The 27,748-nt window shown below is 41.6% G+C and overlaps 1 protein-coding gene across 10 annotated transcripts in view; it reads left to right on the top strand.

Moving 5' to 3' along the window:
* The window catches only part of XYLB (xylulokinase), a 331,699-nt gene that overhangs the window by 176,925 nt on the left and 127,026 nt on the right, over positions 1-27,748 (top strand). Inside the window, exons 18-19 of one of the 10 annotated variants that reach the window (XM_073581553.1) lie at positions 10,660-10,812; positions 13,029-14,551. The exons of 8 other annotated variants lie outside the window; for them this stretch is intronic. In XM_073581553.1, coding sequence (XP_073437654.1) covers positions 10,660-10,812; positions 13,029-13,060 — 185 coding nt within the window. In that variant the 3' untranslated portion in view covers positions 13,061-14,551. Of the gene's footprint in view, positions 1-8,121; positions 8,312-10,659; positions 10,813-13,028; positions 14,552-27,748 lie in introns of those variants that run through there. One more of the 10 variants, XM_073581554.1, reaches the window with a different exon arrangement.

Below are 27,748 nucleotides of genomic sequence, written 5' to 3'. Positions count from 1 at the left end.
CACAATTATTTTCCTCTTTTTTTCTTCGTATTGAAGTAATTGACTTCTATAGATCCTTGTGGCTCTAATGATCTGATCATCAATGGAGGTGGAGATAGCCTTGGTTTAAAAATGTCTTTTTAAGATGGGTAAAGTGTCCATCCCTGTTCATCGGGCTGGAACAAATACGATTATATATAAGGGCCTCGCTGTAGATGATTGACTTTTTAATGTGTAACAAGTGGAAGCTGTCCCATCTGAGGTATGTAGGACAGTCAATTGGTTTCCAATACACCGATGCCTGGATTGAACCATTTTGAATTTTTATGGTGGTATTTAGAAAGTTGATTTCTGTTGTTGAGTAGTCCAATGTTAAATTTATGGTGGGATGAAATGTATTGAATTTCTAATGGAATTTTAGAAGTTCTTGTTCAGACTCAGTCCAGATTATTAAGATGTCATTGATGTAGCGGAAATAGACCAAGGGTTTGATGGAGCAGGATGTTAAAAAGTCATTTTCCAGTTTAGACATGAAAAGGTTTGATACTGAGGTGCCATTTTGTCCTAGATGTGAATAGAATAAATGAACACTGCTAAACAACTCTTTAAAGAAAGAATAAATGAACATTGCTAATACCATGTTAGGTTATTTTGAATAGGAGTCTACATGGTGCCTATGAATCCAGTACAGCTGACCTTGCTCCCTCTGTTTAAATGTATTCTTTTCACAAGCTGAATACATGTGTCTTGTGTCAGTTTATGTCTGCTACATGATTTCTACAGTTAATATAAAAAATCTCCAATTCATCATACCTCATTAGTGGTGGAACAATACCACCATGTTCAAGCATGAACATATAAGCAACGACTCTGAATATAATTGGAACAGATGGAGAGAAATGAGTCTAAGCTAATATACAAGAATACTAAATTTTCTTTATTAATAAAAAAGTTGACATGTACAGACATTGGTACTAGCAACATTAAATAACAGACATGAGCAGAACAGAGTAGAGATGGGTCGAGGATCAATCCTCAATGTAGTGACCTATACATCCTAGAACGTAACAAATACCCTACCTATGGTAGAAACACATATAGGACGGGAAATATGTCAATAGATTATATCAGTTGTCTGTATGCAGGAAAAATAAAGTATAAAGAGTATAAATCACCCTAGTCATAAACCGCATATTCAGAACAAACCTGATAGAAGAAAAGTAACTAGATGCAAAAGTACAATTGATTACCTGTCATAATGTGGTTCCCAGGGGCAGGGAAAAAGACCCCAACACACGTTTCGGTGTAGATGTCCTTCTTCAGGGGTAATGGCTTTAATGAACCCACATTCCCATTTAAATACCCACTACATATGCCATTTAGCCAATCAGCGCATAGGTAGCAAATGACGCTGCTGTGTCATCATAGGTAAACGTCTCCCATATCTATGTTGGCCAATGAAATTAAGTAAACATCGGCATATCCTCCAATAATATACTAAAACGTCATTGGCCATTTCCCGGGAGGTCAGGAAGCAGAGGAACAATACCTCCTATTGCCAGCTTAGTGCCGCAACGTCACTTCCGCCCTCAATGGGGCGGGAGGACGTCGTTACCATCCGGGAAAGCGGGTCATGTGCGGCGACTAGCGCCTATTAAAAAACAGGGAGGCGATAAACTCCTGTTGCCAGCTTAATGTCATAACGTCACTTCCGCCCAAGAAGGGGCGGGAGGACGCAATGTTAGAAAAAGGAAATAAAGTGTCCTCCGATGGCAGACCGACGCGTCACTACCGCCCGGGGAAACCAAGTCACGTGGGACGGCCGGCGCCTAGCCGTAACCAGGCAACATGGCAACAAACACGGGTAGCAAGTGCACGCCGGAAATGCCCGGGGGATCTAGTGCATATACACTGAGTCATATAGAATCAGGTAATAAAAAGAAAAAAAAAAGGCAAAGTACAGCGGGCACAAGGAGTGATCGACATATATATCGATATAATCATGATAAAAAGTCTCTATATATAGTGTAATAAACAATGGACTACATAGGTATAAATTGTTATAAATACAATTCTATAACAGTCAGTACATAGATCAGACTAGAAATTAATCAAATCTGATAATATACTGTATCATCCTTAAGTTGGATATTCATATACATAAGTCTATATGCAAAATAGATCCAGACAAAATAGACATCTAGTAGGCTTAGACTATACAATATATTAAACAAACGGTATGATCAATACAACATACAATAGTACATTATGTAGATGGCACTAGTTCATAATGCTCAAACTAAGTCCAGTTTATAGAGTATGTATAGAGGCTATTCAAAGTTGCCAAATCTTGATAAGATGTCCACAGACTCTTGATAGCAGCAGATAGTAGCTTGTTAAGGGACCGTCAATGGGATAGGGGATAAGATGGGGATATGTCATTAGAAAGAATACACAACAAATGAGACACATATAAACACCAACATTACATTAAAAACCAATTAAAATTCAGGCAAGGCAGTTTACGGATAAATGGAGAACGTCATAGGGGAACACGAGATTGAGGCACAGATGGTTTATAGAAACGAGGCAAAGCCCTGTGACTCATTTAGACCCTGTGGACACATGGTTCCAAGGATAGTAATCCATCTGCATTCTTTCTGTGCTAACAAGCGCTGTATATCTCCACCTCGTATTCCACTATGAACGTGTTGGATACCCCTAACCAAAAATGATTTTGGGTTGCATTGGTGGAATGCTTTATAATGTTTTGGTATGGTCTTAAGAGTCGAGAGGTCTGTGGCGGTAGCTGCCGCCATAATGTCCCGTACATGTTCCCGTGTACGAGTTCGAAGTTGACGTGAAGTTAGGCCGATATAGATTTTGTTACATCCACAAGTAGCATAGTATATCACGTGTGTCGTGCTACAGGTAATATATTGTCTAATTGAAGATTGTTGATGACCATCAGACGACGTAAAGTTATTGGTACGTATAATGTTTTTGCAGGACATACAATTTCCACATGGAAAACATCCCTGGGGTGGGCCTTTGGAGTTGAAAATACTTTTTATTCGTGGGGCGTAATGACTATGTACCAGTATATCAGATAGATTATTACCTCTCCTAGCTGTCATGGAGGGCCTTTCTGGTAAAACAGTTGCTAAAGATGGATCAATTTTGAGAATATTCCAGTGCCGTTGTAGACACTCCCTCATAGTTGACCATTCATTGTTATATGTCGAAATAAATCTGATATGACTATCAGTTTGTTTGCTTTTCCTGTTCTTTGAATGCAGGAGGGAGGTCCGATGACTCCTCTTGGCCCTCTCATAGCCGAACTTAATATTCCTATTACTATAGCCCCTCATCTGAAATCTAGATTTGAGGTCCATAGCCTGATTTTCAAATCTTTGGTCCGACGAGCAGACCCTCCTTAGTCTGAGAAATTGTCCTGTAGGAATGGCCCTGATGGTGGCCTCTGGGTGGCAGGAACTGGCATGGAGTAGTGAATTTACTGACGTAGATTTACGATATATATCTGTTTGTAGTTGAAGATGTTCATCAACTAAGATCTTAATATCAAGAAAATCTACCTCGGTCTTGCTGACCGTATAGGTTAATTTAATATTAAGATTATTATAATTTAATTTCTCCATAAACTCATGCAGATGTTGTTCAGTCCCCTGCCAGATGATGAATACATCGTCTATATATCTTAGCCAGCACTGCACATGGTCAGCGGCCTGGGCCCCCTCCCCCCCAAAGACCTCCCTCTCCCAGAATCCCAGAAAGAGGTTGGCGAAGGAGGGCGCACAGGCCGCACCCATTGCAGTGCCGCATCTCTGTAAATAAAAAGATTCCTTGAAAACAAAGAAATTGCGAGTCAGAATGTATTCAAGTAACTCTAAGATCAAATCACAGAGGGAACCATCAAGGCCACTACTAGATAAAAAGAAGCGACAAGCTTCAAGGCCATCCTGATGGCGAATGCATGTATAAAGTGCCTCGATATCAGCAGTCACCAGAATCATATCATGTTCCAACGTCATGCCATCGATCCTAGCTAGGACGTCCATTGTGTCTCGGGCATAGGAGGGCAATGCCCCAACCAGGGGCTTAAGGTAGTAATCGATGAATTTGCATATGGGTTCACATAGCCCCCCTATGCCCGACACAATAGGGCGTCCCGGTGGGTCGGTGGCATTTTTATGAATTTTTGGAATGAAATATATCGTTGGAATTTTTGGAAATTTAGTTAGTAAGCCATCTAATATCTTTTTAGGAATAATGCCTTTATCAAAGGCTTGATTTAGAATGATTTCTAGTTCTGCTGAAAAGGCCTTTAAAGGACTATGATCAAGTTTGAGGTAGGTGTTTTTATCTTTAAACTGTCTGTATGCCTCCTTTTCATACATATCCTGCGGCCAAATCACTATGTTTCCCCCCTTGTCTGCTGGTTTGATTATTATATCATCTAACGAACGTAATTCTCTCAAGGCCCCACGTTGTGCATTCGTGAGATTATCTTTTTTACGTCTATGAGAGATTTTCTTGAAATCTTCTACAACCAGTCTAGTAAAAATGTCCACTGAGGGACATAAAGACAAGGGGGGAAACCTAGTGGAACGTGGGCAGGACGAATGAGGAAACATACCTTCAGGCAGCATATCTTGTTCTTTAAGTAGTTCTTCCCAAGCCTGTAAGGCTTCTTCCTCCACATACATTAATTGTTTTTGATCAATATTTCCTTTTGTGTGTAGCTTCTTAAGGACCAATTTTCTTGAGAATAGGTATAAGTCCTTTATTGCTGTGAATGAGTCATTTAGGTTAGTGGGAGAAAATGTGAGGCCCTTAGATAATACCTCAAGTTGAGCTATAGTGAGAACATGTTCAGATAAATTAATTACCTCCAAATTAGTCTTTCTATCCCTCTTATCTTGTTTGTTCGGAAATGTAAATTTCCTTTTTGTTGCCTGCATATCTCTTGTAGGAAGTGAGGCAACAGAATGAGGTTTAACTGGCATGGATTTGGAGGATTCCTCACTAGAAGCATAAGATGTATAAGAGGTAGATCTCTTTCTGGGTGGATTTCGGGCCCGACGTGATCTCCTACTCCATCTATACATAGTGTTAGATTGTTTGTCACTAGTGTCCCGTTGGAATTTTGAGGTTTTATTGGCATAAATTTCTTTCTCCCACTTTTGAAATTCCTTGTCGATCTCCTGGTTTATTGTCTCCAAATCACCAGCGGAGATTTCCTGTTTGAGGTTCTTTTGGATACCCTCTATCTCTTGATCCAGAGCATCAATTATTTCCTGATTTTGAGCCGCCAAGAGTTCCATAAAGCCCTTCGAACAATTGTTCGCCAGGTCCTCCCATTTACTTCGAAACACTACATCCTCCACCTCAAATGAAGGGAACACTTGGACACGCAGACCTCTTGGTACCAGACCTCTCTCAATATATTTGATTAAAAAAGCTCGATTCCACCAAATGCGTGTACGTTTATTTAGGAGGCTCTTAAGTCTCCTAATCATATCCTTTGTGTCCTTACCACCATTTGTTACTGATACTGTGGGTTGGTCACTAAAGACCTCATTAATACGTGTCAACCACATCTGCTCACGCGTCTTAAAGTCCATTGAATTTTTGGAGAGAGTAACTGTGAAAAACACAGAAAATACAGATAATATAAAAAATCTCCAATTCATCATACCTCATTAGTGGTGGAACAATACCACCATGTTCAAGCATGAACATATAAGCAACGACTCTGAATATAATTGGAACAGATGGAGAGAAATGAGTCTAAGCTAATATACAAGAATACTAAATTTTTTTTATTAATAAAGTTGACATGTACAGACATTGGTACTAGCAACATTAAATAACAGACATGAGCAGAACAGAGTAGAGATGGGTCGAGGATCAATCCTCAATGTAGTGACCTATACATCCTAGAACGTAACAAATACCCTACCTATGGTAGAAACACATATAGGACGGGAAATATGTCAATAGATTATATCAGTTGTCTGTATGCAGGAAAAATAAAGTATAAAGAGTATAAATCACCCTAGTCATAAACCGCATATTCAGAACAAACCTGATAGAAGAAAAGTAACTAGATGCAAAAGTACAATTGATTACCCGTCATAATGTGGTTCCCAGGGGCAGGGAAAAAGACCCCAACGCACGTTTCAGTGTAGATGTCCTTCTTCAGGGGGCATGGCTTTAATGAACCCACATTCCCATTTAAATACCCACTACATATGCCATTTAGCCAATCAGCGCATAGGTAGCAAATGACGCTGCTGTGTCATCATAGGTAAACGTCTCCCATATCTATGTTGGCCAATGAAATTAAGTAAACATCGGCATATTCTCCAATAATATACTAAAACGTCATTAGCCATTTCCCGGGAGGTCAGGTAGCGGAGGAACAATACCTCCTATTGCCAGCTTAGTGCCGCAACGTCACTTCCGCCCTCAATGGGGCGGGAGGACGTCATTACCATCCGGGAAAGTGGGTCATGTGCGGCGACTAGCGCCTATTAAAAAACAGGGAGGCGATAAACTCCTGTTGCCAGCTTAATGTCATAATGTCACTTCCGCCCAAGAAGGGGCGGGAGGACGCAATGTTAGAAAAAGGAAATAAAGTGTCCTCCGATGGCAGACCGACGCGTCACTACCGCCCGGGGAAACCAAGTCACGTGGGACGGCCGGCGCCTGGCCGTAACCAGGCAACATGGCAACAAACACGGGTAGCAAGTGCGCGCCGGAAATGCCCGGGGGATCTAGTGCATATACACTGAGTCATATAGAATCAGGTAATAAAAAGAAAAAAAAAGGCAAAGTACAGCGGGCACAAGGAGTGATCGACATATATATCGATATAATCATGATAAAAAGTCTCTATATATAGTGTAATAAACAATGGACTACATAGGTATAAATTGTTATAAATACAATTCTATAACAGTCAGTACATAGATCAGACTAGAAATTAATCAAATCTGATAATATACTGTATCATCCTTAAGTTGGATATTCATATACATAAGTCTATATGCAAAATAGATCCAGACAAAATAGACATCTAGTAGGCTTAGGCTATACAATATATTAAACAAAAGGTATGATCAATACAACATACAATAGTACATTATGTAGATGGCACTAGTTCATAATGCTCAAACTAAGTCCAGTTTATAGAGTATGTATAGAGGCTATTCAAAGTTGCCAAATCTTGATAAGATGTCCACAGACTCTTGATAGCAGCAGATAGTAGCTTGTTAAGGGACCGTCAATGGGATAGGGGATAAGATGGGGATATGTCACTAGAAAGAATACACAACAAATGAGACACATATAAACACCAACATTAAATTAAAAACCAATTAAAATTCAGGCAAGGCAGTTTACGGATAGATGGAGAACGTCATAGGGGAACACGAGATTGAGGCACAGATGGTTTATAGAAACGAGGCAAAGCCCTGTGACTCATTTAGACCCTGTGGACACATGGTTCCAAGGATAGTAATCCATCTGCATTCTTTCTGTGCTAACAAGCGCTGTATATCTCCACCTCGTATTCCACTATGAACGTGTTGGATACCCCTAACCAAAAATGATTTTGGGTTGCATTGGTGGAATGCTTTATAATGTTTTGGTATGGTCTTAAGAGTCGAGAGGTCTGTGGCGGTAGCTGCCGCCATAATGTCCCGTACATGTTCCCGTGTACGAGTTCGAAGTTGACGTGAAGTTAGGCCGATATAGATTTTGTTACATCCACAAGTAGCATAGTATATCATGTGTGTCGTGCTACAGGTAATATATTGTCTAATTGAAAATTGTTGATGACCATCAGACTACGTAAAGTTATTGGTACGTATAATGTTTTTGCAGGACATACAATTTCCACAAGGAAAACATCCCTGGGGTGGGCCTTTGGAGTTGAAAATACTTCTAAATGAGTCACAGGGCTTTGCCTCATTTCTATAAACCATCTGTGCCTCAATCTCGTGTTCCCCTATGACGTTCTCCATCTATCCGTAAACTGCCTTGCCTGAATTTTAATTGGTTTTTAATTTAATGTCGGTGTTTATATGTGTCTCATTTGTTGTGTATTCTTTCTAGTGACATATTCCCATCTTATCCCCTATCCCATTGACGGTCCCTTAACAAGCTACTATCTGCTGCTATCAAGAGTCTGTGGACATCTTATCAAGATTTGGCAACTTTGAATAGCCTCTATACATACTCTATAAACTGGACTTAGTTTGAGCATTATGAACTAGTGCCATCTACATAATGTACTATTGTATGTTGTATTGATCATACCGTTTGTTTAATATATTGTATAGCCTAAGCCTACTAGATGTCTATTTTGTCTGGATCTATTTTGCATATAGACTTATGTATACGAATATCCAACTTAAGGATGATACAGTATATTATCAGATTTGATTAATTTCTAGTCTGATCTATGTACTGACTGTTATAGAATTGTATTTATAACAATTTATACCTATGTAGTCCATTGTTTATTACACTATATATAGAGACTTTTTATCATGATTATATCGATATATATGTCGATCACTCCTTGTGCCCGCTGTACTTTGCCTTTTTTTTTTTCTTTTTATTACCTGATTCTATATGACTCAGTGTATATGCACTAGATCCCCCGGGCATTTCCGGCGCGCACTTGCTACCCGTGTTTGTTGCCATGTTGCCTGGTTACGGCTAGGCGCCGGCCGTCCCACGTGACTTGGTTTCCCCGGGCGGTAGTGACGCGTCGGTCTGCCATTGGAGGACACTTTATTTCCTTTTTCTAACATTGCGTCCTCCCGCCCCTTCTTGGGCGGAAGTGACGTTATGACATTAAGCTGGCAACAGGAGTTTATCGCCTCCCTGTTTTTTAATAGGCGCTAGTCGCCGCACATGACCCGCTTTCCCGGATGGTAACGACGTCCTCCCGCCCCATTGAGGGCGGAAGTGACGTTGCGGCACTAAGCTGGCAATAGGAGGTATTGTTCCTCTGCTTCCTGACCTCCCGGGAAATGGCTAATTACGTTTTAGTATATTATTGGAGGATATGCCGATGTTTACTTAATTTCATTGGCCAACATAGATATGGGAGACGTTTACCTATGATGACACAGCAGCGTCATTTGCTACCTATGCGCTGATTGGCTAAATGGCATATGTAGTGGGTATTTAAATGGGAATGTGGGTTCATTAAAGCCATGCCCCCTGAAGAAGGACATCTACACCGAAACGTGCGTTGAGGTCTTTTTCCCTGCCCCTGGGAACCACATTATGACGTGTAATCAATTGTACTTTTGCATCTAATTACTTTTCTTCTATCAGGTTTGTTCTGAATATGCTGTTTATGACTAGGGTGATTTATACTCTTTATACTTTATTTTTCCTGCATACAGACAACTGATATAATCTATTGACATATTTCCCGTCCTATATGTGTTTCTACCATAGGTAGGGTATTTGTTACGTTCTAGGATGTATAGGTCACTACATTGAGGATTGATCCTCGACCCATCTCTACTCTGTTCTGCTCATGTCTGTTATTTAATGTTGCTAGTACCAATGTCTGTACATGTCAACTTTTTTATTAATAAAGAAAATTTAGTATTCTTGTATATTAGCTTAGACTCATTTCTCTCCATCTGTTCCAATTATATTCAGAGTCGTTGCTTATATGTTCATGCTTGAACATGGTGGTATTGTTCCACCACTAATGAGGTATGATGAATTGGAGATTTTTTATATTATCTGTATTTTCTGTGTTTTTCACAGTTACTCTCTCCAAAAATTCAATGGACTTTAAGACGCGTGAGCAGACGTGGTTGACACGTATTAATGAGGTCTTTAGTGACCAACCCACAGTATCAGTAACAAATGGTGGTAAGGACACAAAGGATATGATTAGGAGACTTAAGAGCCTCCTAAATAAACGTACACGCATTTGGTGGAATCGAGCTTTTTTAATCAAATATATTGAGAGAGGTCTGGTACCGAGAGGTCTGCGTGTCCAAGTGTTCCCTTCATTTGAGATGGAGGATGTAGTGTTTCGAAGTAAATGGGAGGACCTGGCGAACAATTGTTCGAAGGGCTTTATGGAACTCTTGGCGGCTCAAAATCAGGAAATAATTGATGCTCTGGATCAAGAGATAGAGGGTATCCAAAAGAACCTCAAACAGGAAATCTCCGCTGGTGATTTGGAGACAATAAACCAGGAGATCGACAAGGAATTTCAAAAGTGGGAGAAAGAAATTTATGCCAATAAAACCTCAAAATTCCAACGGGACACTAGTGACAAACAATCTAACACTATGTATAGATCGAGTAGGAGATCACGTCGGGCCCGAAATCCACCCAGAAAGAGATCTACCTCTTATACATCTTATGCTTCTAGTGAGGAATCCTCCAAATCCATGCCAGTTAAACCTCATTCTGTTGCCTCACTTCCTACAAGAGATATGCAGGCAACAAAAAGGAAATTTACATTTCCGAACAAACAAGATAAGAGGGATAGAAAGACTAATTTGGAGGTAATTAATTTATCTGAACATGTTCTCACTATAGCTCAACTTGAGGTATTATCTAAGGGCCTCACATTTTCTCCCACTAACCTATATGACTCTTTCACAGCAATAAAGGACTTATACCTATTCTCAAGAAAATTGGTCCTTAAGAAGCTACACACAAAAGGAAATATTGATCAAAAACAATTAATGTATGTGGAGGAAGAAGCCTTACAGGCTTGGGAAGAACTACTTAAAGAACAAGATATGCTGCCTGAAGGTATGTTTCCTCATTCGTCCTGCCCACGTTCCACTAGGTTTCCCCCCTTGTCTTTATGTCCCTCAGTGGACATTTTTACTAGACTGGTTGTAGAAGATTTCAAGAAAATCTCTCATAGGCGTAAAAAAGATAATCTCACGAATGCACAACGTGGGGCCTTGAGAGAATTACGTTCGTTAGATGATATAATAATCAAACCAGCAGACAAGGGGGGAAACATAGTGATTTGGCCGCAGGATATGTATGAAAAGGAGGCATACAGACAGTTTAAAGATAAAAACACCTACCTCAAACTTGATCATAGTCCTTTAAAGGCCTTTTCAGCAGAACTAGAAATCATTCTAAATCAAGCCTTTGATAAAGGCATTATTCCTAAAAAGATATTAGATGGCTTACTAACTAAATTTCCAAAAATTCCAACGATATATTTCGTTCCAAAAATTCATAAAAATGCCACCGACCCACCGGGACGCCCTATTGTGTCGGGCATAGGGGGGCTATGTGAACCCATATGCAAATTCATCGATTACTACCTTAAGCCCCTGGTTGGGGCATTGCCCTCCTATGCCCGAGACACAATGGACGTCCTAGCTAGGATCGATGGCATGACGTTGGAACATGATATGATTCTGGTGACTGCTGATATCGAGGCACTTTATACATGCATTCGCCATCAGGATGGCCTTGAAGCTTGTCGCTTCTTTTTATCTAGTAGTGGCCTTGATGGTTCCCTCTGTGATTTGATCTTAGAGTTACTTGAATACATTCTGACTCGCAATTTCTTTGTTTTCAAGGAATCTTTTTATTTACAGAGATGCGGCACTGCAATGGGTGCGGCCTGTGCGCCCTCCTTCGCCAACCTCTTTCTGGGATTCTGGGAGAGGGAGGTCTTTGGGGGGGAGGGGGCCCAGGCCGCTGACCATGTGCAGTACTGGCTAAGATATATAGACGATGTATTCATCATCTGGCAGGGGACTGAACAACATCTGCATGAGTTTATGGAGAAATTAAATTATAATAATCTTAATATTAAATTAACCTATACGGTCAGCAAGACCGAGGTAGATTTTCTTGATATTAAGATCTTAGTTGATGAACATCTTCAACTACAAACAGATATATATCGTAAATCTACGTCAGTAAATTCACTACTCCATGCCAGTTCCTGCCACCCAGAGGCCACCATCAGGGCCATTCCTACAGGACAATTTCTCAGACTAAGGAGGGTCTGCTCGTCGGACCAAAGATTTGAAAATCAGGCTATGGACCTCAAATCTAGATTTCAGATGAGGGGCTATAGTAATAGGAATATTAAGTTCGGCTATGAGAGGGCCAAGAGGAGTCATCGGACCTCCCTCCTGCATTCAAAGAACAGGAAAAGCAAACAAACTGATAGTCATATCAGATTTATTTCGACATATAACAATGAATGGTCAACTATGAGGGAGTGTCTACAACGGCACTGGAATATTCTCAAAATTGATCCATCTTTAGCAACTGTTTTACCAGAAAGGCCCTCCATGACAGCTAGGAGAGGTAATAATCTATCTGATATACTGGTACATAGTCATTACGCCCCACGAATAAAAAGTATTTTCAACTCCAAAGGCCCACCCCAGGGATGTTTCCCTTGTGGAAATTGTATGTCCTGCAAAAACATTATACGTACCAATAACTTTACGTCGTCTGATGGTCATCAACAATCTTCAATTAGACAATATATTAACTGTAGCACGACACACGTGATATAGTATGCTACTTGTGGATGTAACAAAATCTATATCGGCCTAACTTCACGTCAACTTCGAACTCGTACACGGGAACATGTACGGGACATTATGGCGGCAGCTACCGCCACAGACCTCTCGACTCTTAAGACCATACCAAAACATTATAAAGCATTCCACCAATGCAACCCAAAATCATTTTTGGTTAGGGGTATCCAACACGTTCATAGTGGAATACGAGGTGGAGATATACAGCGCTTGTTAGCACAGAAAGAATGCAGATGGATTACTATCCTTGGAACCATGTGTCCACAGGGTCTAAATGAGTCACAGGGCTTTGCCTCGTTTCTATAAACCATCTGTGCCTCAATCTCGTGTTCCCCTATGACGTTCTCCATCTATCCGTAAACTGCCTTGCCTGAATTTTAATTGTTTTTTAATTTAATGTTGGTGTTTATATGTGTCTCATTTGTTGTGTATTCTTTCTAGTGACATATCCCCATCTTATCCTATCCCATTGACGGTCCCTTAACAAGCTACTATCTGCTGCTATCAAGAGTCTGTGGACATCTTATCAAGATTTGGCAACTTTGAATAGCCTCTATACATACTCTATAAACTGGACTTAGTTTGAGCATTTTGAACTAGTGCCATCTACATAATGTACTATTGTATGTTGTATTGATCATACCGTTTGTTTAATATATTGTATAGCCTAAGCCTACTAGATGTCTATTTTGTCTGGATCTATTTTGCATATAGACTTATGTATATGAATATCCAACTTAAGGATGATACAGTATATTATCAGATTTGATTAATTTCTAGTCTGATCTATGTACTGACTGTTATAGAATTGTATTTATAACAATTTATACCTATGTAGTCCATTGTTTATTACACTATATATAGAGACTTTTTATCATGATTATATCGATATATTTGTCGATCACTCCTTGTGCCCGCTGTACTTTGCCTTTTTTTTTTCTTTTTATTACCTGATTCTATATGACTCAGTGTATATGCACTAGATCTCCCGGGCATTTCCGGCGCGCACTTGCTACCCGTGTTTGTTGCCATGTTGCCTGGTTACGGCCAGGCGCCGGCCGTCCCACGTGACTTGGTTTCCCCGGGCGGTAGTGACGCGTCGGTCTGCCATTGGAGGACACTTTATTTCCTTTTTCTAACATTGCGTCCTCCCGCCCCTTCTTCGGCGGAAGTGACGTTATGACATTAAGCTGGCAACAGGAGTTTATCGCCTCCCTGTTTTTTAATAGGCGCTAGTCGCCGCACATGACCCGCTTTCCCGGATGGTAACGACGTCCTCCCGCCCCATTGAGGGCAGAAGTGACGTTGCGGCACTAAGCTGGCAATAGGAGGTATTGTTCCTCCGCTTCCTGACCTCCCGGGAAATGGCTAATGACGTTTTAGTATATTATTGGAGGATATGCCGATGTTTACTTAATTTCATTGGCCAACATAGATATGGGAGACGTTTACCTATGATGACACAGCAGCGTCATTTGCTACCTATGCGCTGATTGGCTAAATGGCATATGTAGTGGGTATTTAAATGGGAATGTGGGTTCATTAAAGCCATGCCCCCTGAAGAAGGACATCTACACCGAAACGTGCGTTGGGGTCTTTTTCCCTGCCCCTGGGAACCACATTATGACGGGTAATCAATTGTACTTTTGCATCTAGTTACTTTTCTTCTATCAGGTTTGTTCTGAATATGCGGTTTATGACTAGGGTGATTTATACTCTTTATACTTTATTTTTCCTGCATACAGACAACTGATATAATCTATTGACATATTTCCCGTCCTATATGTGTTTCTACCATAGGTAGGGTATTTGTTACGTTCTAGGATGTATAGGTCACTACATTGAGGATTGATCCTCGACCCATCTCTACTCTGTTCTGCTCATGTCTGTTATTTAATGTGGCTAGTACCAATGTCTGTACATGTCAACTTTTTTATTAATAAAGAAAATTTAGTATTCTTGTATATTAGCTTAGACTCATTTCTCTCCATCTGTTCCAATGTTTTCTACAGTGATGCTTGAAAGTTTGTGAATAGTGACGAGCAAACCCCTGGATGTTCGGGTCCAGCGCGTTCGGCCGAACAGTTAAAAGAAAGTTTGATTCGGGTACCAGAACAGTACCCAAACCCGAACCCTGACTTTATTCACTTGCATGGAGGACCCGAACATCCACTGTTTGCCACACTGTCATGTGCATGACAGCGCGGCAAACACTGTCTCTGATCGCCAGTAAAATCATTTCGGCCAGTCAGAGAGCTGTGGTTTCCACTCTGTCAAATGACAGTGTGAGCCCGCAGCTGTGACCGATGGTAAAAAGTTTACCTCCGAACACAGGCGTCAGCTGATGGCATTACTACTCCCATCAGCCTATGTCTGCTGCCACTTATAGCAGTGAGAAAAGAAGGCGGCTGATGGGAGTATTCATCAACTGGCACCTGCGCTCTAAATAAATAATGAAAAAAAAAAAAAAAAGCATGGGTTCCCCTGTATTTTTTTTATAACCAGCCAGGAAAAACTGACAATTACGGGCTGCAACCCTCAGCTATCAGCTTTAGCAAGGTTGGTTATCAAGAATAAAGCGGTCCCCGCGCCATTATTTTAAAATTTTTTAAATAAATAATTTAAAAAATGATGTGGGGTCCCCCCATTTTTGACAACCAGACTTGCTAAAGCACACAGCTGGGGGCTGGTATCCTCAAGCTAGTAAAGGGCCATGGATTTTGCCCCCCCCCCCAAGCTCAAAAATAGCAGCCTGCAGCCGCCAAGAAAAGGCGCGTCTATTAGATATGTCCATTCTGGCGCTTTGCCTGACTCTTTCCACTTGCGATGTGGCGGTGGCAAGTGGGGTTCTTATTTGTAGGACTGATGTCACCTTTGCATTGTCTGTTAACATCAAGCCCACGGCTTAGTAATGGAGAGGCGTCTATAAGACACGTGTCCATTACTAATCCTATAGTTATATTTTTAAATAAACACACAGCCAGGATAAATTTGTTTATTTGAAATAAAAAATTTTTTTCAGATTCCCCCTTATTCGGCAAGCTATAGCGCTTACTAAGTAAGCTGAAGACGGAACCTGGCTTTCTAGATCATGCCAGCTGATCGGCACCGCGGCTGTGTCACTGACACAGCACATGCATGGAGAGCCTGTTTGTTGGGCTCTCCATGCATGTGCTGTGACCGTGACACAGCCGCGACACATGCAGCTGCTGTGCCGATCAGCTGATCGGCTGGCACGATCCAGGAAGCCAGGTTCCCTCTGCAGCTTATTCGGTAAGCGCTATAGCTTGCCGAATAAGGGGGAATCTGAACATATTTTGTTATTTCAAATAAACAAATTTATTCTGTTCGCTCAACTCTACTCCAGACCACCTCCTAATCAAGTGTGGCATGAATATCGCATGTCTTGAGGAATCGGAGCCATAATTTTGCAGGGGATTTAGTCTCTATAAAAATTTGCACCTTTAGTGTTTAGTTTATACATAATGGAAGAAGCAATTAGAAGTTTAATGAAATATACTAAGTAGGATGCTCAGTGCTCCATTCCTTTCTGCCCACTGACTTTTCATGCCCCACTTCCCTCATAGGTAATTGACAGTGCTGGCTTGCCTGTGTTAGCACTGCAGACAGTGATCGCTCCAGGAAAACCAGTGCTGTCAATCATCATTGAAGGAGATGCGGGCATGCAACACCAATGGGTGAAACTCCGCACGGAGCCTCTTGGCAACATCAAAGGTGCACCGAGCACCCTAATTAGCACGTTTAATTAAATTTTTAGTTTCTGCAGAACAGAGACAACCATGAGAGTACTAAAGGTGCAATTTTTTTAGGAGTTATATGTCCTACAGGACTATGTATTTAGTTTATATAGTCAGTTTGGGCAGACAGACTCCCTTTAATGCTTGATATGTGCTGGATTGATGTATGTTAGAACTGTACTCGTAGTTTTCATGCGCACACAGAGCCTTTAAAAAATTATGTTAATACATTGTGGAAAAAAAGTGAGCTTATGGCGGCTCAATATTATGTCATTTATTCATTTACCCTTTGAATCTGTTACATCCCGCACCATTGCTATACAGTAATACAAAGAAGCAATATGGAAAAGCTTGTGTAATGATACAGCCTCATGTGTCAGCCAGGCCCCTTAATCATTGATGGGTTTGAGAATCACAATATTCGCTTTTCTTTCCTGACATGTTGAGAAAATGGTGTCACAACCAATTGCCTCAAGTGTTTAGTCAGCAAACGATCAAATATTTAAACAGTGTTAATTCCCAGTAAGGTGTGGAAAGACGTTCTCGGCTCTCATCAGCCGCATCTGCCCGGAAATGTTACGATTTTCAGTCACAACTGTCTTACATGTTCTGCAGAACGCAGTGATGGCGAAGACAGAACCAGGATTCCTCATCCTCTCTGTTATCTTAGAGCCGTAATAGAAGGAATAAGCTATCGGTTTCCATTCTCCGTAGCAGAAAATGCTTAACTCAAACTCATATCGAACTCTCTGTAAGTTTGAACTTTTCCAATAAAGGTGGAATACAGAAGCGCTGCAGAATACGGGCATAACAAATTAGTATGTACACAAGAGAAGCGGCAGAAATTGATGTAATGAATATAGCATGACTCCATCAATATGTATACCAGATGCAATGGAAACCGTAACATTAGGATGACACAACGGGAAAACGCACAAAGAGAAGATTGAAAGGGGGGAAGAAAGTAAAGGGATGGGTTGGGGGAGACATAGATCTTATTGAAGACCTACTGCAGGGAAAAGAAAATGAAAAGAATCATTATAAAACCTAAGGTGCAGTAAATTCAAGTATACAACTACAAGATTATATGAAGTAGAGCCACAAAATAATGTTAGTAAGGCTAGGGTCACACAATAGAATTATTTCTCATCTGAGACTGTGATTATAGTGTGATCCGATTTTCTCGGATGTAGAAAAAAAATTCAGTCTGTCCGTGAAAATTGGATATCATCTGAGTGCCGTCCAATGTTTTCCACACACCCATACACTTGAATGTCCCAGTACGATCCAAATATTGGATGCATATTGCGTATGCTGCAAAGTTTTTTTTTCTACTCGGTTCATGGAAAAAAATCGGACATGTGCATGGCCCCATAGAATAACATTGGTCCAAGAGTAAGCCAATGTTTTGGCGAGTCACAAGACTGAAAATACGTTTGTCTGCACGAGCCCTGTATAGAGTCATTACAAACAGAGTGATCTATTTCAAATGGTTATTTCTGCTAATGTTGATGATTATGGCCATTGAAAACCCAAAAGTCATAATCTCAGTAAATTAGAATAATTAACAAAAGACACCTGCAAAGGCTTCCTAAGCGTTTAAAAAGGTCCCTTAGTCTGTTTCAGTAAGCTCCATAATCATGAGGAAGACTGCTGACTAGACAGATGTCCAGAAGGCAGTCATTGACACACTCAACAAGGAGGGTAAGCCACAAAAGGTCATTGCTAAAGAAGCTGGCTGTTCAGAGTGCTGTATCCAAGCATATTAATGGAAAGTTGAGTGGAAGGAAAAAGTGTGGTAGAAAAAGGTGAACAAGCAACTGGGATAACCGCAGTCTTGAAAGGATTGTTAAGGAAAGGCCATTCAAACATTTGGGGGAGATTCACATGGAGTGGACTGCTGCTGGAGTCATTGCTTCAAGAGCCACCACACACAGACATATCCAGGACACTGGCTACAAGTGTCGTATTCCTTGTGTCAAGCCACTCATGACCAATAAACAATGCTAGAAGCGTCTTACCTGGGCCAAGGAGAAAAAGAACTGGACTGTTGCTCAGTGGTCCAAGGTGTTGTTTTCAGATGAAAGTAATTTTGCATTTAATTTGGAAATCATGGTTCCAGAGTCTGGAGGAAGAGTGGAGAGGCCATAGTCCAAGCTGCTTGAGGTCTAGTGTGAAGTTTCCACAATCAGTGATGGTTTGGGGAGCCATGTCATCTGCTGGTATAGGTCCACTGTATTTTATCAAGACCAAAGTCAGCGCAGCCGTCTACCAGGATATTTTAGAGCAATTCATGCTTCCCTCTGCTAACAAGCTTTTTGGAGATGGAAATTTCATTCTTCATCAGGACTTGGCACCTGTGCACACTGCCAAAAGTACCAATACCTGGTTTAAAAATAACAGTATCACTGTGCTTGATTGGCCAGCAAACTCGCCTGACCTTAACCCCATAGAGAATCTATGGGGTATTGTCAAGAGGAAGATGAGAGACATCGGACCCAACAATGCAGACGAGCTGACGGCTGCTATCAAATCAACCTGGGCTTCCATAACACCTCAGCAGTGCCACAGGCTAATCAATCTACTCCTTTCCCCCTGCTTTATTTCATGATGCCTGCAAATTGGACTGCGTTTTCATGATGCTGTGTTCATGTTAAGATGGGATGCATCACAGTAATATGCAACATTTTTATATGATGCTCAAGTGGTTTAGTTTTTTTTCAAGATCTGGCATTAAGAAAATATACCTGGCCAACGTTTCAACCTATATGTAGTTCTTTCTCAGGGACATCTGTATGGTGAGAGCTGGGCTGGAGATGAAGGTTGAAGTCCTGGGCAGTTAAGTGGTGGGCAGAATTGCCCCCTTTAAGATGCTGTCATATTTGTACCTTATGGTTCCATAGTATTCAAATACTGTACCTGACTGACCATTGCTCTCTGAGCTTTAATAGTCGCTATAGATCATCTTTTCTAGAATTATGAAAAACTTCGTAATGCCTTGGCTGCCCACATGAACATTGAGTTGCATAAATTGTATTTAAGTTATGTGCTGGCAACATCTTTTTTTAGGTGGACAAAGATGTTTCAAGAAACGCCAATGTTTTTCTCCTGAAGTCTTTTTTTAGTGGTTTCTGGTCATTTAATATGCACTTTTTTTTCATTTTTTTTTTGTTTATTGTTTTTCCAGCTTTTTTGTGGCTTTTTTTAATGATTTCTTTCCGTTGTTTTTTTTTTTTTTCCATTCAAGAATAAAGAAACCGCTAGCGTTTCTTCAAATAAAACATTGGCAAAATGGTTTGATCGATCGGTGGTTACTGCAGGTTGTAGGCTTGTCGGAAGAGGAAGGTCTTCAGGTTCTTTTTGAAGGTTTCCACGGTAGGCGAGAGTCTGATATTTTGGGGTCTGATATTCCAGAGTAGGGGAGATGCGTGGGAGAAATCTTGTATGTGATTGTGGGAAGAGGAGATAAGAGGGGAGTAGAGAAGGAGATTTTGTGAGGATTGGAGGTTGCGTGCAGGTAAGTACCGGGAGACGAGGACACAGGTTGTGGATGGCTTTGTATGCCATGGTTAGTGTTTTGAAATGGAGTCTTTGGGTAATAGGGAGCCAGTGCAGGGATTGAGAGATGGGAGGGGCCGGGAAATGGCGGGGGGACAGGTGGATTAGTTGGGCAGCAGAGGTTAGAATAGATTGGAGGGGTGTTAGAGGGGAGGCCTCAGAGCAGGAGGTTGCAGTAGTCAAGGCGGGAGATGATGAGGGCATGGACTAGGGTTTTTGCAGATTCTTGAATGAATAATAATAGAAAATTCCTTAGGGTTCGATTCTTAATGGAGACACAACAGTTATGACTGATCCATTATCCAACAGATCACTGGATCTTTTTATCTCTTTGGCTTAAAAATATTTCCTAAAAGTGTCACATGGGGAGATGGCAATTTTGACGTAAAGAATTACAATTGAAATACAATGAAAAAGGGTAAAACACTAGATCAGAATAGGAATAGGACACTCTGACCTTGAGCACTCTTCAGAAATGTGAATGTGTCCATGTGGAATAATGATTATAAATATTATTGTCCAATTACTTGGAGATATTACTCACTTTTTTAACATGACAAGTTCAGAGAAGAGCTACCAGGATGGAGAGCAGACTGCAAACTATGTCCTATGAGGAACTGTACTGTTAAAGGATCTGGGAATGTTTAGGTTGCAAAAAAGAAGGCTGAAATGAGACTTCATAACTGTCCACAAATATCTGAAGTAATGTCACAGAGTAGAGGGATCGATCATCCCTTTTCTTATTTACACATGGAAACACGAGAAGCAATGGAATGAAATTGAATGGAACAAAATACACATTAGATATTAGAAAAAACATTTTGACAGTCAAGATGATCAATGAGTGGAACAGGCTGCCACGAGAGGTGGTGAGTTCTCCTATAATGGAAGTCTTCAAACAGAGGCTGGAGAAACATCTGTCTGGGATGTTTTAGTGAATCTTGCATTGAGCAGAGGGCTGGACATGATGACCCATAAGGTCCCTTCCAACTCTAACATTCTATGACTCATATTATTGTTATATCGTATAGGACTGGTGGCAGAGCTATCCATAAACTCACAGTGCAGCTGATTTTTCTATTTTTGTAGCTGTATTGTTATATGAATTTATCCATCAGTAAATCATTCTTCCATACAGTTAGTTGGCGACACGGACAATAACTCTGGTTGCATTAAGAAGTAGTGGAAAATCAGCCTAGAAGATAGTGACAGCCATTCATAAGTTGGTTATTTAACTGCATGCGTCAGTGATAGTTGTTCCTAATGACAACCTCTGGTTACAGAACAGAGGACAGGAAACTTAGGATCAGGTTCCTGCCTGTCTGATTATATGACAGCTGACCTCTACTGAAAACTGTGTTCCTTAGTAAGACAGATAGAAATTACTCAAGTCTGGGTTGGAATCCTTTGAGATTTTATTTCATCAAACCAGTAACTGGCTCCACTAGCAAGGCAAGACCTACGTGTAATCTTTATATACATCACTGCAAGTACAGGAAAACCCCACAGAACATCATTTATAAACTGTCATGGCTGAGGGTCTGCAATATTTCATGCACATAAATGACAATAATGAACTATTTTTTTCTTATTGTATAGGTTTATGATACGCTCAAACCTTCTGAAAAACAAAAACATAAAATCGTACATTTCTGTACAGTTATTTATGACTGCATGCAAGTGTGTCTACATGTGTAGTAGAAAATTTGTAGCTCTCTTGTTGCACTTGAAGAGATTCTCCGAGAATAGAAAAAAGTAAAGTACTGTATATACTCACGTTTAAGTCTAGTTTTTCAGCCCAAAAAATGGGCTGAAAAAGACCCCCCTCGACTTATACGCGAGTCAAGCAAGTTTTTAAGTCAAACTTACTTTTCGGGAGGTGTTGCGGGGACGCGGCAGTCCGGCCAGCACACTGCCAGCACACGGCGATGTCCTCCGCGTTGCTCCGGCGCCATGTCTTCTTTATGAGTAGCCACGGTTCGGCCCGCCTCCCCCGTCAGCTCTGCAGAGCTGTAGTTTTCTCTCTGACTGGTGAATCACCAGTCAGAGAAGGTACAACGAATGTAATTGGCCGCTCTGGGCCGCCTTCCCCTCCGGCTCTGCAGCGCTGAAGCTTTCTCTCTGACTCGTGAATCACCAGTCAGAGAACTTAGGAGAAATGCAATTGGCAGCTCTGGCCCACCTCCCCCTCCGGCTCTGCAGCTCTAACTTTCAATTCCTCTGTCCTGCATTCCCACCCCCCACCCCCTCCCTGCTCTGATTCTCATACGCAGCTGCGTGCTGAAAAGAGCGGAGGTGAGGTGGGTGGCTGGGTTTTCCTCTAGCACGGCCCGTACGGAGCCTGCTATGAGGTTATGAAATACTGTATTAAAAAAACAATAAAGTGAAAGGCTTGTTAGCCTGTCATAAGTTGCCTCTCTCTCTCTCAGCCTCCTGCTGTCTCCCACTAAGGCTGCATTTCCCACCCTCGACTTATACGCGAGTCAATACATTTTTCCCAGTTTTTTGAGGTAAAATTAGGGGGGTCGACTTATACACGGGTCGACTTATACACGAGTATATACGGTAAATAGCATCTTTAGAGTTGTTGAGAATCGATTCGCAGGATCCAGTCCATAGGCGACATCAGTAAGAACCTCCTATCTGATGGTATCTATTGCTCTTTTTTTATTAGCCAGCCTAAAGGAATGTCACATGTGTATCACACTGCTACGATGATGCTGTGCTAGGCAGGCTAATGAAAAGCAGAGCTGCAGATGCTAGGAGGTTAAGGTACTGTCACACTTAGCGATGTACCAGCGATCCCGACCAGCGATATGACGCGGTCAGGATCGCTGGTGCATCGCTAAGTGGTCGCTAGTGAGCTGCCACACAGGCAGATCTCACCAGCGACATCGCTGGGGACGGGGGTCGCTACTTACCTGTCACACCAGGCGATCCTGCGTCCTCTCGCCTGGCTCCACGCGTCGCTCGTCGTCACAGCAGGAAGTGCCTTAGGAAGCTGACGACGAGAAACAGTCCTGGACGTTCTCGCGCGATCAGCGATAACCAGCGGGGGAGCGGGTTGTAGGTAAGTATCAGACACAGCGATATCGCTAACAATATCGCTATAACGTCACAAGTTATAGCGATATTGCTAGCGATATCTCTTAATGTGACATGCCCTTAAGAGGTGGTTTTCAAGGCTCCCGTCTAGCAGCCACAGATTACTGACATGTCTGATGGACTGAATCAATTCCGACCAAGTCTAGTCAACATAAATTCTTAAATACCTTTTAATTAGCAAATCTAATTTGTTTTTTTCCTTCAAGAGGACTAGAGATGGGTGACCCCGAACAGTAAAGTTCGGCGTCCGTACCGAACGCCTACTGTTCGGGCACAGACACTGAACATGGATTCACCAGGAACTCTCTGTTACTGTTCGGGTTTGGCCCCCAAACACCGGGTGTTTGTCATACTGTCAAGTAAGAGTGGCAAACACCGCTTCTAGTCGGCGGTAAAATCATTACTGCTAGTCAGGCAGCAGCGGTTCCCAGGCTGTCAAAAGACAGCATGAGCCTGTAGCTGTGATCAGAGGTAAAAAGGTTACCTCCTATTACTATGCCTGTTGCCGCTAATAACAGCAAGAGCAGGCTGCGGTTGATGGGAGTATTCCGAAACTGGCACCTGGGCTCTAGATAAAAAAAAACAAAAATGTTGTGAGTTCTCCTGTATTTTTGATAACCAGCCAGCAAAACAAGACAGCTTGGGGCTGCAACTCAAATGCAACTTGTTGCATTCCCGTGCGGCCGGCGGGCATCAAAACAATGCATCTGCATGCATCCGCATACATCCGCATGTCCTGCGTACCCAATGTTAAAGATAGGTACGCGGGACGCATGCAGAAGTATGCGGAAGTAGGTGGAGCTTAATGGAGGAAGTACGCAGCCCTCTGCAAAGCCCCCGAACGCTAATGTGAACTTAGCCTTAAGCTTTCATCTTGGTCAGTGTAGTGGGAGGGATTACAAACATGTCTGCAGCTGTAGCTCTCCTCAAAGTGATGTCAGATCAATTTTATTCACTTCCCTCCACACTGACTGGTGTGAGATGAAAGCTGAAGGTGTAATCCCAATCGTCTGTGCTAGAGCACCCTTACCCCACATTGTTTGCCTTGAGATGAATCCTAGAAATTGTAATCACACTCGCCTCTGCTTTATACCACACAGTACTGTATCTGCAGAAATCAGGGCTGGGAACAGTGCTTTCCACCATTACATATCACAGGCAAATGCAGGTTCTTATAATCTTCTGGTGGCATGTTCTTCTTTCCCCGCCATGAGGCTTCCTGCCTATGATTGGTCAATATCATGCAGGGTAAAAGTACACGCCCTGTGGAAGGTTGGCTCACTTAGCTGCTTCCTGAAGGAGACACAGGAACACTTTATATTAAAGTCTGTGGGTGGTTTATTACTTCATAAACCATTAAGCCCAAAATAGTAACAAAAACAGCCTTTCTGGCACAAATAAAAATAAAAAGTCCATACAAAGAACTTCCCAGTATGGCTCCCGCCTTCTCGGACAAATACACATGGCAGCTTGCTATGGAGCTTCAGCCTGGAGGCTTCCTTCCTCAAAGACAGCACAGAAAAAAAAACATTGGCTGGACATTTAACGAGGTGGAGATATGATGAGTAGGCATCCTGCTCATTTCTGACCTACTCACCGAAACCTAGACCCTGGAAACGACTGGTTTACTCTCCGCACATATGATGCTGGAGGGAAACTTATGGGTTTCACATGACACAGAATAACAGCCTTTGCAACAAATATCTCCCATCACATACAGCGCCAGTGATGCTGTCATAGCCCCCAGAGAGGAATCTTTGCTATTGTCACCACAGACTTTTGTCTTATTTTCACAACGGAGAGAAGAAATTAAAGACAAAAAATACATTTTACTCCTCTCTGAAGCTGATGTTCCTTGATGTGTCTGTTTGATATGCTCAAACTGGTGAAAGGTCCTCTTTAAGGAGATAATCACTAAATAATTAACCCCTTAACGACCGCCGATATGCCTTTTAACGGCGGTAGTTAAAGGTACTTTAAAAAAAAAGTATATAGCACATCAGAGGAGAGAGAAATAGGGTCCCCAATCCCCCCCGGTACCTCTCGGTGGTCCTCGGGCCCTCCTGCCTCCGGTGGGCGCCGCTATCTTGGTCCGTGAAGAAAATGGCGGGCGCATGCGCAGTGCGCTCGCCGAATCTGCTGGCTGGCCGATTTCATTCATTCATTCAAAGTATATTTTGATCACTGTGATAAACTCTATCACAGTGATCAAAATAAAAAAAAATAGTAAATAACCCCCCCTTTATCACCCCCTTAGTTAGGAAAATATAATGAAATAAAGAAAATATATTTATTTTCATTTTTCCATTAGGGTTAGTATTAGGGATAGGGTTAGAATTAGGGTTAGGGTTGGAATTAGGGTTAGGGTTGGAATTAGGGTTAGAATTAGGATGAGGTTTAGAATTGGGGTTAGGGTTAGAATTAGGGTTAGGGTTGGAGTTAGGGTTAGGGATTACCATTAGGGTTAGGGTTGGGATTAGGGTTAGGGGTGTGTTGAGGTTAGGGTTAGAGCTAGAATTGAGGGCTTTCCACTATTTACCAACTTTCTAATTTCTCCTATTACCCTTGGGAAAATAAAAAAAATTGGGGGCTAAAAAAAATCACTTTTGTGAAAAAAAAGATTTTTTATTTTTACGGCTCTGCGTTATAAACTTCTGTGAAGTCCTTGGGGGTTCAAAGTGCTCACTACACATCTAGATAAACTCCTTGGGGGGTCTAGTTTCCAAAATGGGGTCACTTGTTGGGGGTTTCCACTGTTTAGGCACATCAAGAGCTCTCCAAACGCAACATGTTGTCTGATCTCAATTCCAGCCAATTCTGCATTGAAAAATTCAAACGGTGCTCCTTCCCTTGCGAGCTCTGCCGTGCACCCAAACAGTGGTTTACCCCCACATATGGGGTATTGGCGTATTCAGAAGAAATTGCACAACAAATTTTTTGGTTCATTTTCTCTTTTAACACTTGTCAAAATAAAAAAAATTGGTTCTGAAGTAAATTTTTTGCAAAGAAAAGTTGAATTTTAATTTTTTCCCTCCTCATTGCTTATTTATTAACCCTTCCTGTGAAGCATGTAAAGGGTTAATAAACATCTTGAATGTGGTTTTGGGCACCTTGAGGGGTCCAGTTTTTACAATGGTATCACTTTTGGGTATTGTCTTTCATGTACACCCCTCAAAATGACTTTAAATATGATGTGGTCAACTTCTAACCTTTATAACTTCCTAACTAAAAAAAATTTGTTTCCAAAATTGTGCTGATGTAAAGAAGACATGTGGGAAATGTTATTTATTAAGAAATTTGTGTGACATATCTCTGATTTAAGGGCATAAAAATTTAAAGTTTGAAAATTGCAAAATTGGTCAGAATTGTAAAAATTGGGCTGGTTAATAAGCTGCAAAATGGCTCTGTCACTAAGGGGTTAAAATGTTCGCCATCTTGTTAAACTGACAGAAACTTATCAAATGTAAGGCTAAGTGCACACGTACCGGAACTCTCGCGGAAATTACAGCGAGAGTTCCGGAATTCCATTCCGCGGGAAAATCGCATTTTAAATTCCCGCGATTTTCCCATGGAAAAACTAGCATTTTGCAAGCGTAATTAGCTTTCAGAATGCTAGCGTTTTCCAAGCGATCTGTAGCATCGCTTGGAGAACTGATTGACAGGTTGGTCACACTCGTCAAACATAGTGTTTGACGAGTGTGACCAACTTTTTACTACTGAGGCCGCCTATGCAGCATCAGTAGTAAAAGATAGAATGTAAAAAAAAAAATAAAAAATAGTGTTATTCTCACCTTCCGACGTCCTGCGCATCCGTTCCCAGTAATCCTTTGCGAAAATGCCCGCGATGACGTCCGTTCTCTCGGGATTGCGATGTCTCGCGGTAATTCGCGATGACGTCGCGCGAATTACCGCGAGACTTCGCGATCCCGCGAGAACGGACGTCATCGCGGGCATTTTCGCAAAGGATTACTGGGAACGGATGCGTGGAGAGAGGCGGGAATGCTGCGCGGGACGCCGGAAGGTAAGAATAACAATATTTTTTATTTTAAATTCTATTTTTTACAGGGATATGGTACCCAAAGCCCGGAGGACAGTCTCCTCTCCTCCGGACCGTGGGTACCATCCGCAATTGTTCTGCTTACTTTCCGCATGGTGTGCACAGCCACATGCGGGAAGTAAGCGGAACAATGCATTCCTATGGGTGCGGGATCGCCGCGATTCCGCAAATTAATGAGCATACTGCGTTTTGTACCGCAAAGCGATTCCGCCGCGGTAAAAACCGCAGCATTAGCACAGCTTTGCGGAATCCCATAGGATTGCATGGAAAGCTTATTTTTCGCGTTTTCGCGGCAAAATCGCGCGGTTAAAACCGCCGCGGAAACGCGAAAAAAACGCTACGTGTGAACTCAGCCTTAATAGGATGGGATAGGATCCTGTGAGCATGTGCAGTAGGAAGCTCCGCTGCTGTGACCTGGAGATTGGCAGGTATCTGCTATGAGTTATCTCCAGGTCACAGCTACTGCACATGCTCACAGGCACCTGACCCAAATGTCTAGATTTCTGTCAATATCCGCAGTCAATTTAATGTATTATGATTATTTATCTAGACAAAATTAATGTGTTTTGCTAATTATCGGAATTTATTAGTAATGTCACTTTACTTATTATAGTGCTTTGAAAAAACCACTATATTGTAATCCGAACGCTGCTAACTACTTCTTATTATTATTCAGTTGATTT

The sequence above is a fragment of the Dendrobates tinctorius genome, unplaced genomic scaffold (genome assembly GCF_039654945.1).
Source record: "Dendrobates tinctorius isolate UK_male_01 unplaced genomic scaffold, ASM3965494v1 ptg000070l, whole genome shotgun sequence".
Taxonomy (NCBI): Eukaryota; Metazoa; Chordata; class Amphibia; order Anura; family Dendrobatidae; genus Dendrobates; species Dendrobates tinctorius.
The sequence above is the reverse complement of the archived record's forward strand: the minus strand, read 5'-3'. Positions and strand labels throughout refer to the sequence as shown.